Below are 17443 nucleotides of genomic sequence, written 5' to 3'. Positions count from 1 at the left end.
TGAAGAGAAAGTGAACGAGTATAAATAATGAGAGCAGCCTATCGATATTGTCACGAGGCGGGGTGTGGACCCACTGGGCCGTATCGCGTAGCGAGATAGCAGCTGGCCAAACCGGTATGGTACAGAGTCTATAGTCCAGAAAGGGGTACCTGAGGCAATGTAGGCAGTAGCAAGGCAGCAAGTAGACGTCAGGCATGGTGCAGTAGAACAGGCGTGGAGAAGCAGAAAAACACGACAACAGTTCAGCACGGCAGTAGACCAGGATGGTACTGTTAGCACGGGAAACAGGATACAGGTACGGGGAACACTGGGAAGCTGGAAGACACTTAGGAGACCATTTGCAAGACAGACTAAGGGAAACAACAACAACAACAACGCTCAGGCGAGGATAAGAAGGGCGGTGACCCTCTTATAGTCCAGGAATTCAGGAGTTGGTGATGATTTTCTCCGGGAGACAGGCTCACAGGGGGACGACGCAGCACAGCAGCAGGATGTCCATGACCGTGGTCATTGAGGGGTAAGTTAGAACGACAGACCGTGGCCATAGACGTTACAGATATATTCTCCTAGGCAACAAAAAATGTAGCTTTCAGGAGCCACTAAGTATTATCTAGTAGCCAAGCAAGCTGTATCTTTTAAGAGAAAGTAAAGTTCTACATAAGATACATCAGCCAAATTGCTTTATTAGCAAATCTGCAAATACACAGTTGTATGCAAAATTGTATCCACTATTGCAGGGGTCAGCAACCTGGGGCACCTGTGCCACAGTTGGCACGTGGGGCATGGTTTCTTGGCACGGATCCCTTTCCCTGTGTCCAGCACCGTTGTGTGCTTTGTGGTGCTGAACAATGGGTGGCCCTGTTTTGTGTGCTTGGCAAGCACATAATGCAGCACTGGTCTCTCCTGGTATTCAGGAGTTCAGTAGTCACAGTCTCTCCTATCTTCAGCCCCCCCCCCCCCCCCCAAGCTGGCCATAAATCTTGCTAAAGATGCTGAAAAGGTGCTTCTCTCCTCTGAAACAGTGCTTTTTTTTGTAATTGCCATTGATTTCAATATGTTATTGAAATTACAGATGTATCTGAAAAAGAGATGTGCTTCACATGCATAAAAAGTTACCATTCAAATTTTTGTGTCAAAGATTTCAAGCTTCTGGGTTAAAAATAATCTCTAGCAGCTCTTTCTCCTGTATGCAGCCCCTTCCCCCCCAGGATGATGTTTAGTAGCCGTGCTCTCTCCTGTGTGAAATCCCATCAAGCCTGTGTACAGCGCTTATATAACTTTCATGTTTGCATGGCACACTGAGTACGGATGTAGCCATCTTTATCTTGACTATGATAACTTGCAGCGTGATATCACACAAAAGCCATTAAAAGTCATTGAAAAAGGCAAGATAAAGGATCTTGCCACTGTGTATTTAATGCGTTAAAAGTCAAGATAAAGACTGCTACATCTGTACTTCATCTGTTGATTTTTTGTTTTTTTTCCGGCAACACCATACAAAAATGGTTGCCGATCCCCGCACTATAGGATCAACTTCAAAGGTGCCTAAACTTTTTCACTTGCCAAATTTTATGATTCGTTTTTCGACTATGATAACAAATAAACAAATAATGGTGCATTAAAATTGGTTATACATTAATTTGCTTTCTAAAGAGGTTATTAACTTTTTTTTTTTTTATTAAATGGTCAATGAACATGTAATTTGATAAAGGGTGTCAAAACTTTTACATAAGACAGTCATTTTATTATTTAAAATGCTCCAATTATCTATGAGTGTTGCCAAAATAATCTTAAATGGATTTTCACACAAATTACATTTATTACCTATCCATAGGCTGGATAATAAATGTATGGTTGCTTGGGGTCAGCTGGGAGCCCATGATCACAGGAATTTTCTCCGGAGTCTTCCATTCCTCCTCACCGCACGACCGGTCTGATATATCCAATACTCCGCTTCACTGACTCGTCTCCCTCAAAATTGCTCGCTAAGTAGAAATCATATTTGATGTAGGCATTGTATTGACTAAAGATTTTGCCGTTTGTTGCCATTATGCCTGTTTAGTAGCCTTGGTGACAAATTAATTTTATATATGTTATGCTATTGATATTCTTTTTTACGAGTTTATGATTAAAGGGTTTATTCCACCAAAGCAACTTATCACCTATCCATAGGATAGGTAATAAGCCACCGTCTTGCCACTGGGATCCCCACCGATTCAGAGGACAGGGTGTATCCGGCAGTCCCTTAGAGAATGAATGGAGCGGCAGCGCGCATGCATGACCTGCCGCTCCATTTATTAGTGGATTCAGGACCCTGTTCTCTGGATTGGAGCCCCCAGCGAACAAACACTTTTCACCTATACTGTGGATAGGTTATAAGTTTTGGTGGGATAACCCTTTTAACGCCAAATACTTTTTTCCATGTTCAAGTGTGTGTTAAGGTGCACACAGCGTGAGATACCAGATCTTCCGCTGGTATTTAGTTGCAGCTCAGAGATGAGACTATTGTAATAATTCTTTGCTTCCATTTAAATACCTCACAAATCCACATTACTCTAATGATCAAAGCTTTATAACCTATGTGCCTGGATATATAAATATTACAGGGTTTGTCCAGTTTCACCAAATTAATGCTATTTTTTTGTATAATGAAAAGCTATAAAATTTACCAATATACTTTCTGTATTAATTCCTCACAGTTTTCAAGATCTCTGCTTGTTGTTATGCAGTAGAATCATTCATTGTTTACTTCCAGTGGATAAAATTCTGTCATGGTCATGTATAACTTTTAATTATACAAAAAAAATAACATTTATTCGTTGAAACTGGACAACCCCTTTAAGGAGCCATTATTTAGATAGTCAGGATAATTGTTCCTTTCTGTAATGAAATATCATATAATGGAAATGTTATACATTTTTTGTAAGGTATTCATTTTATTTAACTATTATTTAAAATATTTAGGTCAGTGTCATATGATATCATATTTTTATTCTCCACAGCATTATTTCACTGTGACCTTTGGCCATGAGGCTCAGAAGCCATTGGAACTGAGGTGTGAGGAGGAGGCTGACCGAGATGAGTGGGTAGAGGCCATACACCAAGCAAGGTAAAGAAACTTTACAGCAGAATCTAAACTTGGTGATATTGTACATGGATTTTCCATTGCATGTGATTTGGTTTTTTTCATTTAATATACATTTTCCTAGCCTAGAGTTTCCATGTGTTTTTCAGGCCAAGGATTTTCATGCTATTAATAAGGAATGTACAATTTAAAAATGTTTTCAAAATCTATTTAAAATTAATTGCATGTGTTTTGGGACTTCATATAAATATAGTAAAAAGGGCATTATCATAAGACAGGCCCACTTTTACATAATACCCATAAAGTGTCCATTTAGCTAAAGCAGACTATACACATGTGATAACAGTCGGCCGAATAAATGGCCGATAACTATCTCATCCAACTACGCCATAAACATTCATGTATACCTTGGCTAAGCGTACTTTTTTTTTTCAATGGGGAGAAGGAAAAAAGGCGCTAACAGATCCCTATCTTTAACATGCCCAATCCCCCTTACTTCCAATATCTGCCATCAGGGGAGAGTCAGGAGGTCCTCCATACACAACCAATCCTACCGAAATCTAATGTGTATGGCCAGCTTTAGAGTATGCCTTATATTACCCCCAAACTTGCTAGTAAAAATAGGTGAATCAATACAATCACCTTAAAAACGAAGGTGAAAATGACTTTGAATAAGTGCTCATTTACACATGTGTCCGTTCTTACCTTTCCTTTTGGCTTGACATATCCTGAGATGAGTGGCTCGAGATGATGAGCCTTAAAAAACTTTGCGTTACTCAGAATGTCCAACAGAGTATTGCAAAAGTGTTTTTTTTCCAAAGCTGTTATCTCGCACCAGTCATCTTGGGATATATAGTGCTAAGAAAGGACAAATGTACGTGGCTATTCTACAGATTCATGTGGTGTGGATCTATAGATAGCGCCAGTACAATTCTAGAGGCCTTAACTGTACTTTCATGTACCTCCAATTTGACACAGACGGCACACAGATGTTTTTTTTTTATGAATTTCAAAGTACGGAGGAACTATGGCAGCACACAAAAAATGCCTACACATCTGTAGTGTGGTCCAGTAGGGGCTCTGTACACACTCCACACCCTCTGTTTACTGTTCACTGTGAGTGAATAGGAAAATATAAATTCCTATTTACACAATGTGATTATTTCTTTGTGACGTTTAATGTGCATTTTAAGGGTCTTAATGCTCTAGGTGTTGAAATTCTTGGTAGCATTTTCCAACCAAAGGATCAATAATTATGCACCCAAAAGCCCTTTGTGAATACGCCTCTATGGGTGTAAATGGATTTAAGAAAATGTTTTAAAACCGATACAGTGAAAACGCCAAAAGAGCACCTCTTTTTTATGAGGACCACTGTAATGTCGGAGTAGGGAGACAGACAGATGATCCCTAATCTACCCGCCACTCAATCCCTGCCTAGTTGCACGGCCCGTCCTAGGCGACGGCGTACAACTGGGCGACGGTCCCTACGCTCAATAAGTGCACGACAGACAAACAGAGAAGGACACAGAAGCTAAGGAAAATGGGGCAGTTGCCCACGCCAATACCGTGAGCAACAAGAGTAGTGAACGAGCCGAGTCAAACCAGGAGTGTACGAGGTACCAAGCGCAGAGCAGGAGAGTAGTCAGTAAAGCCAGGGAAAATATGAAGCAGAGGTCAATAGTGAAATGTCCGTGGCTGCGGGCTGTCAGCTCCAGCCTTCCGCTGACAGCCGCAGCCACGAGTCGGCAAGCGCTGGCCCCAGCCTCCTCCTCAGGAGACGCCAGCGCTTGCATCCACTCACCTCCGCCGGAGCCCGCAGGGTGCGCGCGCACGCTCGTCCCCGCTCTTGATGGTCAAAGGTCGTTCATGATGTCCGGTGCGCGCACTGCCCCTTTAAGAGTGGGGACGAGCGTGCGCGCGCCGGACATCATGAACGACCTTTGACCCGTGAGTACCCTGGGCTATAAGAGGGATCCAGCCCCCTAGTTCGATGCCTGAGCGTTGTTGTGTATTCCTAGTCTGTCTATGCAAATTGGTCCCTTAGTGTTTCCTGATCCCAGTGTTTCCCGTTCCTGCTCCTGTTCATATATCCCATGCTTGCTATTGCCGTGCTGTGCCGTGCTTGCCATTGCCGTGCTGTGCCGTGCTTGCCATTGCCGTGCCGTGCTGGATACCACGCTTGACTGCCTACCCACGCCTGTTGTCAACTGCTGCCTAGTTTCTGCCAAGCTACTGTCCGTGCTGCCACATGTACCCTCTATACGAACTATAGACATTGTCCTACACCCTGTTGGCCAGCTGCCCTACCGCCATGGCGGTACGGCCCAGTGGGTCCACAGACCCTTCGTAACAAATATTACTAGCAGGAACAGCAGAACCAGGAAACCAGACAAAATCACAGGCAAAGGAAGAGCAGGAAATGAAGGTATAAATAGACCGAGGGCGGGAGCTAGCTCCGTCTGGCCAAGCTGTGATAGGTTCTCCCACTCATCAGCCTACCAGCCTGAGTGGTAGCAGATCGAGTCACTCTATCAGACCTAGGAGCAGATGCAGACTGATTAACCATGGGCGTCGACACAGAAGCTGTGTCTGGCAGATCCTTTATAGTACCCCCCCTTTTATGAGGGGCCACCGGACCCTTCCTAGGTGGACCTTGCTTATTGGGGAACCGAAGATGGAACCTCCTGAGCAATACCCCAGCGTGATTATCCCAGAAGGGTACCCAAGTCCTCTCCTCAGGCCCGTATCCTCTCCAATGGACCAGGTACTGGAGGGAGCCTTGGACCATCCTGCTATCCACAATCTTGGCCACCTCGAATTTTACCCCTTCAGGGTTAAGGACCTCAATGACCTTGTACGTCCTTATATACCGGAGAGCAAATTTTTGGGACGGAACTTTAAGATGCAAATTTTTGGAAGATAGCCACACCAGATCCCCGACCACAATCAAGGGGTTAGCAGAACGTCTTCTATCTGCCTGAGTCTTTTGTATGCTCTGGGACGCCTCTAGGTTCTTCTGAACCTGGGCCCAGACTTTGCACAGTTCACAATGAACTACATCTACCTCAGGATTGTTGGAACCAACAGGAGAACCGTGGATTAAACACAAAATTACAGAAAAAGGGGGAGACCCCTGACGAGTTACTGACCCGGTTATTAAGGGAAAATTCGGCGAGGGGAATGAAGGAGACCCAATCATATTGACAGTCGGAGATAAAACACCTTAAATATTGTTCTAGAGACTAATTAGTCCTCTCAGTTTGGCCATTAGTTTCAGGATGGAAGGCCGAGGAGAAAGATAGATCAATCTCCAACTTTTTACAGAAAGCTCTCCAAAACAATGAAACAAATTGTACCCCTCTGTCAGAAACAATATTGACAGGAACCCCATGGAGACGCAGGATGTGTTTGACAAACAAGGTAGCTAACGTCTTGGCATTGGGTAGTTTCTTGAGGGGCACAAAGTGGCACATCTTACTGAAGCGGTCTACTACAACCCACACCACCGACTTGCCTTGAGATGGAGGCAGATCGGTGATAAAATCCATGGAGATATGGGTCCAAGGTCTCTGACGAATGGACAAAGAACAGAGTAAGCCCGCTGGTCGGGACCTGGCAGTCTTGGATCTAGCACAAATTTCACAAGCGGCGACGTAGGACTTAACGTCTTTAGGCAACCAAGGCCACCAATAGTTTCTAGCAATGAGGTGCTTGGTACCCAGTATGCCTGGATGGCCAGATAGTGCAGAGTCATGATTTTCCCTGAGTACCCTTAGCCGGAATTGCAGGGGAACAAACAACTTGTTCTCAGGAAGGTTCCCGGGAGCTGAACCTTGATCAGCCGCAATTTCGGAGACTAAATCAGAATCAACAGAGGATATGATTATACCTGGGGGCAAAATACAAGCAGTATCTTCCTCCGAAGGAGGGCTGGCCATGAAGCTACGCGACAGTGCATCAGCTTTAATATTTTTAGACCCAGCCTTATAGGTGACCACAAAGTTGAATCTAGTAAAAAACAACGCCCATCGAGCTTGTCTCGGGTTTAGCCTCCGGGCAGATTCTAGGAAAACCAGATTCTTGTGGTCGGTAAGGACCGTTACCTGGTGCCTAGCCCCCTCCAGGAAGTGGCGCCACTCTTCAAATGCCCATTTAATGGCTAAGAGTTTGCGGTTGCCAATATCAAAGTTACTCTCAGTGGGCGAAAACTTCCTGGAGAAGTAGGCACAGGGGCGGAGATGGGTGAGGGACCTGGTACCCTGGGACAAGACAGCCCCCACTCCCACCTCGGATGCGTCAACCTCCACGATAAATGGCTCCATTTGGTTGGGCTAAACCAACACTGGGGCCGAGATAAAGCACTTCTTAAGGACCTCAAAAGCCTGGACAGCCTCAGGAGGCCAGTGGAGGAGATCAGCACCTTTGCGAGTGAGATCCGTAAGAGGCTTAGCGATGACCGAGAAGTTAGCAATAAATCTCCTGTAATAATTAGCAAACCCCAGGAAGCACTGTAACGCCTTCAGGGAGGCAGGTTGGACCCATTCAGCCACAGCCTGAACATTGGCAGGGTCCATGCGTAATTCATTAGGAGTGAGGATTTGACACAAAAATGGTATCTCCTGCACCCTAAACACATATTTTTTGGATTTAGCAAAGAGTTTGTATTCCCGAAGGGCCTGGAGCACCTTCCTGACATGCTCAATGTGGGAGGACCAGTCCTTGGAAAACACAAGTATGTCAATCAAGGTACACTACAAGAAATACCCCCAGGTAGTCTCTTAAAATCTAATTTATGAAATTCTGGAAGACCGCGGGAGCATTACACAAACCAAAGGGCATGACGAGGTATTCGAAATGACCTTCGGGCGTGTTAAACGCAGCCTTCCACTCATCCCCTTCTCTGATTCGGATAAGGTTATAAGCCCCCCGAAGATCAAACTTAGAGAACCATTGGGCCCCCTGAACCTGATTGAAGAGATCAGGAATCAAAGGAAGGGGATACTGGTTTCTTACAGTGACCTTATTCAAGTTTCGGTAATCGATGCACGGCCTAAGACCACCATCCTTCTTCGCTACAAAGAAGAAGCCAGCACCTACCGGAGAAGTAGAGGGGCGAATGTAACCCTTGGCCAGGCTTTCCTGGATATATTCTCTCATGGCCTCACGTTCGGGACAAGAGAGATTAAAATCCTACCCTTAGGCACCTTAGCTCCTGGTACCAAATCGTTTGCGCAATCGTATTCTCTATGAGGAGGTAACACTTCGGAGGCCTTTTTAGAAAAAATATCAGCGAAGTCCTGAATAAACTCAGGTAGAGTGTTCACCTCCTCAGGGAGAGAAATAAAATTAACAGAAAAACAGGACGTCATGCATTCATTACCCCATTTGGTAAGATCCCCAGTATTCCAGTTAAACGTGGGATTATGCATCTGCAACCAGGGAAGGCCTAAAACCAAATCGGACGATAATCCCTGCATCACCAGTACAGAGCACTGATCCAAATGAATGGAGCTAACAATAAGTTCAAAAATAGGGGTATGCTGCGTAAAATAACCATTAGCAAGAGGAGTGGAGTCGATACCCACTACCGGGACAGGTTTAGGCAAATCAATCAATGGCATAGCTAGAGACATAGCAAATTCCACAAACATAATATTAGCAGAAGATCCTGAATCCACGAAGGCACTGCCGGTGGCAGACCTACCCTCAAAAGAGACCTGAAAGGAAGCAAGATCTTATTAGGTTTCATATTTATGGGAAATACCTGTGCGCCCAAGCGACCTCCCCGATGGTCACTTAGGCGCGGAAGTTTTCTGACTGCTTATTCTTACGCCTTGGACAGTTGTTCACTTGATGCTTGTCATCTCCACAGTAGAAGCAGAGACCATTCTTCCTGCGGAGCTCTCTACGTTGTTGGGGAGACACGGAGGCCCCGAGTTGCATAGGCTCATCTGAGATTCCCATGAAAGAACGAAGCAACGGAACCTCGGGAGCCATCATGGGGGAGCCAGAGTAGAAGGCACAAAAACGTGCAAGTCGTAGTTCCCTGAGACGTCGGTACAGACGTACCGCTAAAGCCATAACCTGATCTAGAGAGTCAGAAGAGGGATAGCTAACTAATAGGTCTTTCAGGGCGTTTGACAGACCCAATCTAAACTGGCACCTCAAGGCAGGGTCATTCCACCGAGAAGCTACACACCACTTCCTAAAGTCAGAACAGTACTTCTCAACGGGTCTCTTACCCTGACGTAAGGTCACCAGCTGACTCTCGGTAAAGGCAGTCTTGTCATAGATGAGCCCGAGAGCAGAAAAAAAAAGGTCAACAGAGGAAAGTTCAGGGGCGTCATGGGCCAAGGAGAAGGCCCATTCTTGGGGGCCGTCCTGGAGCCGGGACATAATTATACCCACTCGCTGGCTCTCAGAACCTGAGGAGTGGGGTCTTAATCAGAAATAGAGCCTACAACTCTCCCGAAAGGAGAAAAAAGTCTTCCGGTCCCCTGAGAACCGGTCAGGCAACTTAAGGTGGGGTTCAAGAGGTAAGGTGGAGGGCACTACCTGGTTAGCATCACGCTGGTTGCACCTCTGAGGGCTTGGACCTTTAGGGAGAGACCCTGCATTTGCTGAGCCATGGTCTCAAGGGGCTCCATAGTTGTGTAGGAACCAGGGTAGAAGAGGTATATGGGCCTGTGATTATGTAATGTCGGGGTAGGGAGACAGACAGGTGAGCCCTAATCTACCCGCCACTCATTCCCTGCCTACTCATTCCCTGCCTACTTGCACGGCCCGTCCTAGGCGACGGCGTACAACTGGGCGACGGTCCCTACGCTCAATGAGTGCACGACAGACAAACAGACAAGTGTACACAGAAGCTAAGGGAAATGGGGCAGTTGCCCACGGCAACACCGTGAGCAACAAGAGTAGTGAACGAGCCGAGTCAAACCAGGAGTGTACGAGGTACCAAGCGCAGAGCAGGAGAGTAGTCAGTAAAGCCAGGGTCAATTTGAAGCAGAGGTCAATAGTACTAGCAGGAACAGCAGAGCCAGGAAACCAGACAGAATCACAGGCAAAGGAAGAGCAGGAAGTTAAGGTATAAATAGACCGAGGGCGGGAGCTAGCTCCGTCTGGCCAGGCTGTGATAGGTTCTCCCACTCCTCAGCCTACCAGCCTGAGTGGTAGCAGATCGAGTCACTCTATCAGACCTAGGAGCAGATGCAGACTGATTAACCACGGGCGTCGACCCAGAAGCTGTGTCTGGCAGATCCTTTACAACCACCCACTAGAAGACCATTTTTGATGCAATTTTTGTTGTCTCAAACAGGTTTCACTGTACATTTATTATCCATTTTTAATCGTGCCATTATCTATAGTAAAAAAATAAATGAAAGACCTATGAATACAACTGCAAGCATAAAGGATGTCCAGCAATATCTTCAGGACTCCTATGGCTCTGTTCACATGGAGCATCTTTGCTGCAATTTTGACTGCTGTAGTATTTTATGGGATTAGTGTGAACATAAAGAGGCAGATTTACTAAGACTGTTGTTTCATTTGTCAGTCTTAGCTATATGCTTTGATGGCGTGAGATGCAACAGATTTATTAAGATGTGCACGCCTCTTAATAAAACTGTTGCATCTTCCCAACGGACATAAAAACATTAATTAAAAAAAAGTATATTCACCTCACCACTACTCTTCTCCCCTTCGTGTCTCTTCCGGCTCCTTCAGCATGGTCCTGATGCTGAGCAGCGTCAGGGCCTTGTATGCCACGTAGCCCTCAATGTCATCAGTGCTGCGTCATATACAATGTCCTGACTTTGCCCGGTCTTAGGACCTTGTATAAGCCCCAGCTTGTAGTGGTGAGTTGAGCAAACCTTTTTTTTATTATTATTATTGAACTGTCCGCAGGTGGGTGGTGGTAGTCTGATGGGGGTAGTCCAATCTGGAGGGGCAAGGTATGGGGCACGGCGTGAGCCTCTTCTTTGCTACTCCCCACAGAGTGAAATCTACACCACTATAATTTCATCAGTTTTCTTCTAGCGTACATGATAATAAATTTGTCAGCCCACCGTGGCCCCACCTTCTTTTACGAAGCCACGCTGCCTTTTCACAAAAATGGCAAGGGTGGCGTAAAAAGGGCAAAAATTGCAAATTGCAATTCAAATTGTGACTTTTCTACGCTAGAAAACTGGTGAAGAAATGTTGATCAACTTCCCCCCCAATAATTATACTGGTCTGGAAACTGGAGTGCAAATATTCATTTATTTTTTTTCTCAGCTATTCAGACATCCTGATAGAGCGGGAGGTCTTGATGCAAAAGTACATTCACTTGGTCCAGATTGTAGAAACCGAAAAAATTGCAGCTAATCAACTGCGGCAACAGCTTGAAGATCAAGACACTGAAATTGAAAGGCTGAAATCAGAGGTATTGTCTGGGAAGTACGCTTGTTTATTGAATATTTGTATGCTTCATCATTTAGAGAACTGACACATTCAAGTTCTGAAATAAAACAAAATTGGCAAATACAAAGCTATCCCTATACAAAAACGAGAAATGCAGAATATACAGTAAGTGGAAAGTAAAATTAATTAGTAGAATTAATCAGCATATTCCCCTAAAATCAGGAAAATCTGGGAGGTAACCAATATGGCGTTTAGTACAGCACTTGTCCTCCACCTTTCCTAGACTCCAGAATGGCAATTCTACCTGTTCATGTAGTAATACATTACTTTCGCTCACGTCTCTGCATAACTAGGCAGATTTCATATTCAGGTATGTGGGAAAGCTGGGTGTTTACTGTTGTGAGAACTGTAATGTTAAATTTATGTCACACAATTTTCTCAAAAACATATGTATCTGAGGGACGTCGGCATGGACAAAATAAAATAACTTTACACAAAAGAGCCTTGTTCTGGAGTTGAAATTTGATATGCAGTGGACCAAAGCTCCGAAATCTTAAAGGGCGGATGTTAGAGGTATTCTTTTGTATATTGATCAGCAAACATTCTGAGTTTTTATCACAGTGGGCACTGGTGCTGATGAAGTGGCACTCCCCTGCCATGAGAGAACAGTCCCATAAAAAGAGAACTTGGTTACCGATAACCAATTTCTTCCCTCCTCTCAGGGTATGGTTGCCATATGTCCAGTTATCTGATTGATCCTGCGCTATTTTAATTCCGTCTCACTCATACTTTTACTCATACATTACTTATTCTTCTGAAATTGGAAAAATCATAACAACAAGCCATAAGTGTTTACATACACTTCAAAAAACATATGCAGTGAAATTCCTTTAATCCAAGATCCAATATTTAAGAAATTCCAATAAGAACGGCATAATAATATTGAATGTCACAAGGCCAGTGAGGAGTAAACAAAGTCATAGCTGAATATTATGTACTAGAATTTTATTTCCCTTCCATAGATACAAAAACATTTATATTTATTTCTGTGACATCTGATAATCTGTCACCTATCAGGTCATGTTAATTCCAAATTAAAGGGATTTTTACTATATGTAGTATTGATTTTAGACCACTATACAACAATATATTGTTTCTTAGAGGTCAGGATTATTTCCTCTTATAGTAACACATACTAGCGTCAGTGATTCTGCTCAGTTTTAAAGGCTTTGTACACTTTTGAAGCAATTTTTTTTTTAATAAATCAGTATTTTATCTGATTATAAATAACTTTTAAATAGATTTTTATAAAAAAAAATGTTTTTTACTTTATAAGATACAGCTTCTAAGTATTCTGTATACATAGAAGCTATATCGTTTCCGTCCGGTCAGCTGTATGAACTTAGATGTGACACTCAGGACCAGCTTTCACCTGAGCCGTCAGTTCAGCTGCCCTAACGGAATCAACATTAAAAGAACGATACAGCGGGGGGCGTGGCCGCGAGCGCATGGAGTAGGACGCGTTTAGTTCAAGCTCCAATGCTCCTAGGCTGTTACCGGCTCAAATCGGCATCTTACCAGGCATAAAAGTGTCCCAAAGCGACACACTTTCACACCGGATTGTCTACACACTTACCTGTCATGGGCAGGATCAAAAGAAGCCCGCGGCGGCTAAATTAACGGAGTTCTTCCCGGCGGCAAGAATCCAAAATGGCGCCGACTCACCTGCACAGGATCTTCAGGGAGACTCTGCTGTTGATCGGAGGTCTGCAGGGACTGCTAGAGGCACGGGCCTCGCAGTCTCGTCACCACACAATCCTCGGTCCTCTGAGTCCTTGATGAGGCAGCCGGCTCCGTCCCCTGCTGGGCTATTCTCCTCCAGACCACCATCTTCTCCTTCTGTGAGTACTCATAGCTCTCCTGCAGAGCACGTGTTAAATATGGCACCTGTGTTACTGCAAAATACTGGATCTGATAAACCAGTGACTGAGGCTGCACTTAAATATCTATTGCATGATCTTCATGCTTCCATCCAGCAGTCTATTCAAAATGCTTTTCATGACCTGCAGAAAGATTTTAATGCTCTGGGAGACAGAACCTCTCATATTGAAAACCGTATGGCGGAATTTTCTGTGGCGAACAATGCTCTGGTGGATACTAATACAGGCCTGGAAGAACAGGTGGACGCTTTGTCTCACAAGATTGCAGATTTGGAAGACCGCTCGCGTCGCAATAATGTTCGTTTTAGGGGTATTCCCGAAGATATTACAAATTCCCAGTTGTTGGAGTTTTTAGCTGATTTGTTTGTGGCTCTCCTACCAGATACACCTCAACTGGATTTGTTGATCGACAGAGCGCACCGCATACCTAAACCTCGATCCCTGCCTGCATCAACACCGAGGGATGTAATTGCTCGTCTCCATTACTATCATTTTAAGGATAAGCTTCTATTTGCAGCAAGATCTACGACTTCCCTTCCTGACTGATTCCGGGATGTACAGTTATTTGCTGATCTGTCTGCAGCCACCTTACTGCGCAGGAGAGAATTTGTGGCTACTACACGGATTCTTCGTGACTGCCAAATCCCTTACAAATGGGGATTCCCCGTTAAGCTTATTATATCCTATAGGGATTCGAAGCATGTGGTGGACTCTCCAGTCAAAGCTGCTGCGCTGCTCAAGAGTTGGAACTTGAACACTGGAGATATTCCCAAGTTGGGCACTCCCCGGCAGTCCGGTGCTATATCCCCACCTAAACTCCCTCTCCTCTTGGAAGCAGAGTGGCAAGAAGTTCATCACCATCGCCGTTCCTCTGTCTCATAAGTGATGCCATGCAATTTTCTGTGAAGTTTGGGTGAAACAAAATTGCTATGTTTTCCTGGTATACATGTGTGTCTGTAATTCTCATATTCTACATATGTCAATTATGCTGTTTCATTTATATGGCCTAGGGTGGAGCCATGTCTGTACCTTGTTAATACAGATTTCCCTCCCTTCTAGGACTGCACTGTCAGAAAGTCAGGTGCGGACTAGAATGTACCGTTTGGTTTGGTTTCTCCTTTTTAGTTGCCCATGTATTTGGGTTCTGTTGTTCGCTCAGCTCGCAAGTAATGCTATACTATGTCCTTGTGGTGCCTTAAGAGTCTCAGGTATGCTAATATGCTCAGGGAATAATAATGTGAAATATGTCCTTTTAAAAAAATATAATGGTGCTTAGATTCTCCTCTCTTAACACTAAGGGGTTAAACAGTCCATTTAAGAGATCAATGTTGTGGGCCGAGGCCAAGAATTTGAAAGCCTCTGTGCTTTGCCTGCAAGAGACACATTTGAATCCGTCCGATATTGGTAGGCTTAAGCACAAAAATTATCCTCACATTTTTTCGGCTCCGGCTGTCTCCAAAAAAAGGGGCGTCTCTATAGCCATACATCAATCTGTTGCATTTGTTCAAGATTTTATTCATGTGGATGTAGAAGGGCGATATGTTATTCTTGTTTGTCATCTGAACAATGTGCAATATACCATTGTTAATATGTATGCACCCAATACACATCAGATTCGGTTTACTAACAAGCTACTTAAACAAATTCATAAATCTCAAAAAGGGCACCTTGTGTTAGTGGGAGATTACAATAAAGTCATGTGGCCATCACTTGACTCCACAGCTCCTGGGGCCGCGCATTCCCCCTCGGACTTATTCCAGGTTATAGCCAGAGAAGGCTTAATGGATGTTTGGCGTTTGCAACACCTAAACGAGAAAGATTTTACGTTCTTCTCTCATCCCCATGGCACTTATTCGCGCATTGATATGTTTTTTGTGGATAAGATGTTGTTTGACAGAATTTCCTCCTCACAGATAGGGCTCATTACTTGGTCTGACCATGCGCCTATTTCCATGGTGGTGCCTGAAAACTTCAATAAAACCCCCTCATTCCCTTGGAGAATTAATCATTCCATACTGAACTCCCCTAAATATCAGGACTCACACATGTCCACTCTGGAAGAGTTCTTTAAATTTAATGTGACTCCAGATGTGTCCCCCACAACAGTGTGGTGTGCTCACAAGGCCTTTATTAGGGGTCATTTTATTGGTCTAGCGGCTAAAGACAAGAAGATTAGAGAAGCTAAGCGTATAAGACTACTGGAGGAAATTCTTCGTCTTACTCAATTAAATAAAGGTGCGCCTTGTGCAAATAGATCTCGGCTGATCAGTCACCTCCATGCACAACTACATCAGCTTGATTTATATAAATATGATAGGGCGCTGAGAAGGTTGAAAGTTAAATACTATGGACAAAGTAATCGAGCAGGGGCGTTGTTAGCACAACAACTCAGTCATAAAGCCTTCAAAGCTAGGATTCCCTTTCTCCATAATCAACAAAATTACATTATATTTTACCCGCAAGAAATTGCAAACTCTATAGCACAGTATTATTCATCTCTGTACAATTTAAATCAAGACCCTACTGTCCCCCAACCTACTCCCGAAGGCATCAATGCATTTTTGGCCTCCGTTTCTCTCCCAGAAGTTACGCCTTCTCAGCTTACTGCACTATCTCAACCTTTTCAATTAATTGATATTTTAGATGCTATAGCTACTTTAAAACCGCAGAAGTCGCCAGGTCCAGATGGACTCACCAATGAATATTTTAAAAAATACAGCACCATTCTTGCTCCCCAACTCCTACATTTATTTTCACAAATACATTCCACGGGTCAAATACCCCCCGAAATGCTTCAAGCAACCATCGTTACATTGCCTAAACCAGGTAAACCTCCAGATAGACCGCAAAATTTTAGACCCATCAGTCTACTCAATACGGATTTAAAACTATATTCCAAAATTTTGGCCGTATGGCTGGCTCCCCTGTTGCCTGACTTAATTCACCAAGATCAGGTGGGATTCACTCAGCAGAGGTCATCAGTAGATGGTACCAGGAGATTTATAGATCTCATAGATTGGGTGGGGCGCAGTCAGACATCTTCTTTGCTTTTATCTTTAGACGCGGAAAAGGCGTTTGACCGTGTGCATTGGGGATACTTGGAGGCTGTGCTTGCTAAATTTGGAATTAGGGGGAAAGCACGGGATATTATAATGGCACTATATACTCATCCCTCTGCTACCGTGTTAACCTCAGGGTACCAATCCAATCCGTTTCATATAACCAATGGCACTCGCCAAGGATGTCCACTCTCCCCACTAATTTTCACCTTAATTATGAAACCCTTAGCTGAGGTGATTAGATCTAATAAGGAGATCAAAGGGGTTACCATTAGCCGCACTGAGCACAAAATTGGTCTTTTTGCAGATGACGTACTTATGGTCTTATCCAACCCTTGTGAGTCACTTCCTCATGTTATGTCCAGTCTAGAGACCTTTAGTGAGGTTTCTTATTATAAATTAAATGAAAGCAAATCTAAAATTATGAATATGGGATTATCGGCAAATGATGTTCAAAAGTTGCAAAACTTGTATTCCTTTGAATGGACGTCTCAGGAACTTCCTTATCTAGGGATTCAATTAGTTTACCCTGCGTCAAGACTTTACGCGCTTAATTATCCCCCTCTATTACCTCAACTGGAAAAGGAGCTTGATGACCACCTACGGTTTGAAGTTTCGTGGGTAGGACGTATTGCAGCTCTTAAAATGTTAATCTTGCCAAAAATTCTTTACTTATTTCGTAATCTGCCTATATGGGTTCCTGTATCCTATCTCCATAAACTGCAGCAGCTTTTAGTCAAATATGCATGGAAGAAGCAAAAAGCGAGGGTAGCTGTTCAAATTCTATATCTCCCAGTGGCACAAGGTACCAACCTATAAATGATTAACAAATGTAGAAAGTAATGCACCATTCACTGTTATGGGGGTAAGTTACACTGGAAACCAAGTTATATGCCTACTCAAGTCATGTCGATTCTCGGTCAATGTTTTGGAAAGGAAATTATAAAAACCAAACGTAA

The 17443-nt window shown here is 43.9% G+C and overlaps 1 protein-coding gene across 3 annotated transcripts in view; it reads left to right on the top strand.

The window, feature by feature from the left end:
* The window catches only part of RASGRF2 (Ras protein specific guanine nucleotide releasing factor 2), a 296181-nt gene that overhangs the window by 147296 nt on the left and 131442 nt on the right, over window positions 1-17443 (top strand). For all 3 annotated transcript variants that reach the window (XM_075837752.1, XM_075837761.1, XM_075837744.1), the window contains exons 2-3: window positions 3003-3109; window positions 11360-11507. In XM_075837752.1, coding sequence (XP_075693867.1) covers window positions 3003-3109; window positions 11360-11507 — 255 coding nt within the window. The remainder of the gene's footprint in view (window positions 1-3002; window positions 3110-11359; window positions 11508-17443) is intronic.

The sequence above is a fragment of the Rhinoderma darwinii genome, chromosome 1 (genome assembly GCF_050947455.1).
Source record: "Rhinoderma darwinii isolate aRhiDar2 chromosome 1, aRhiDar2.hap1, whole genome shotgun sequence".
Classification (NCBI taxonomy): Eukaryota; Metazoa; Chordata; class Amphibia; order Anura; family Rhinodermatidae; genus Rhinoderma; species Rhinoderma darwinii.
The sequence above is the reverse complement of the archived record's forward strand: the minus strand, read 5'-3'. Positions and strand labels throughout refer to the sequence as shown.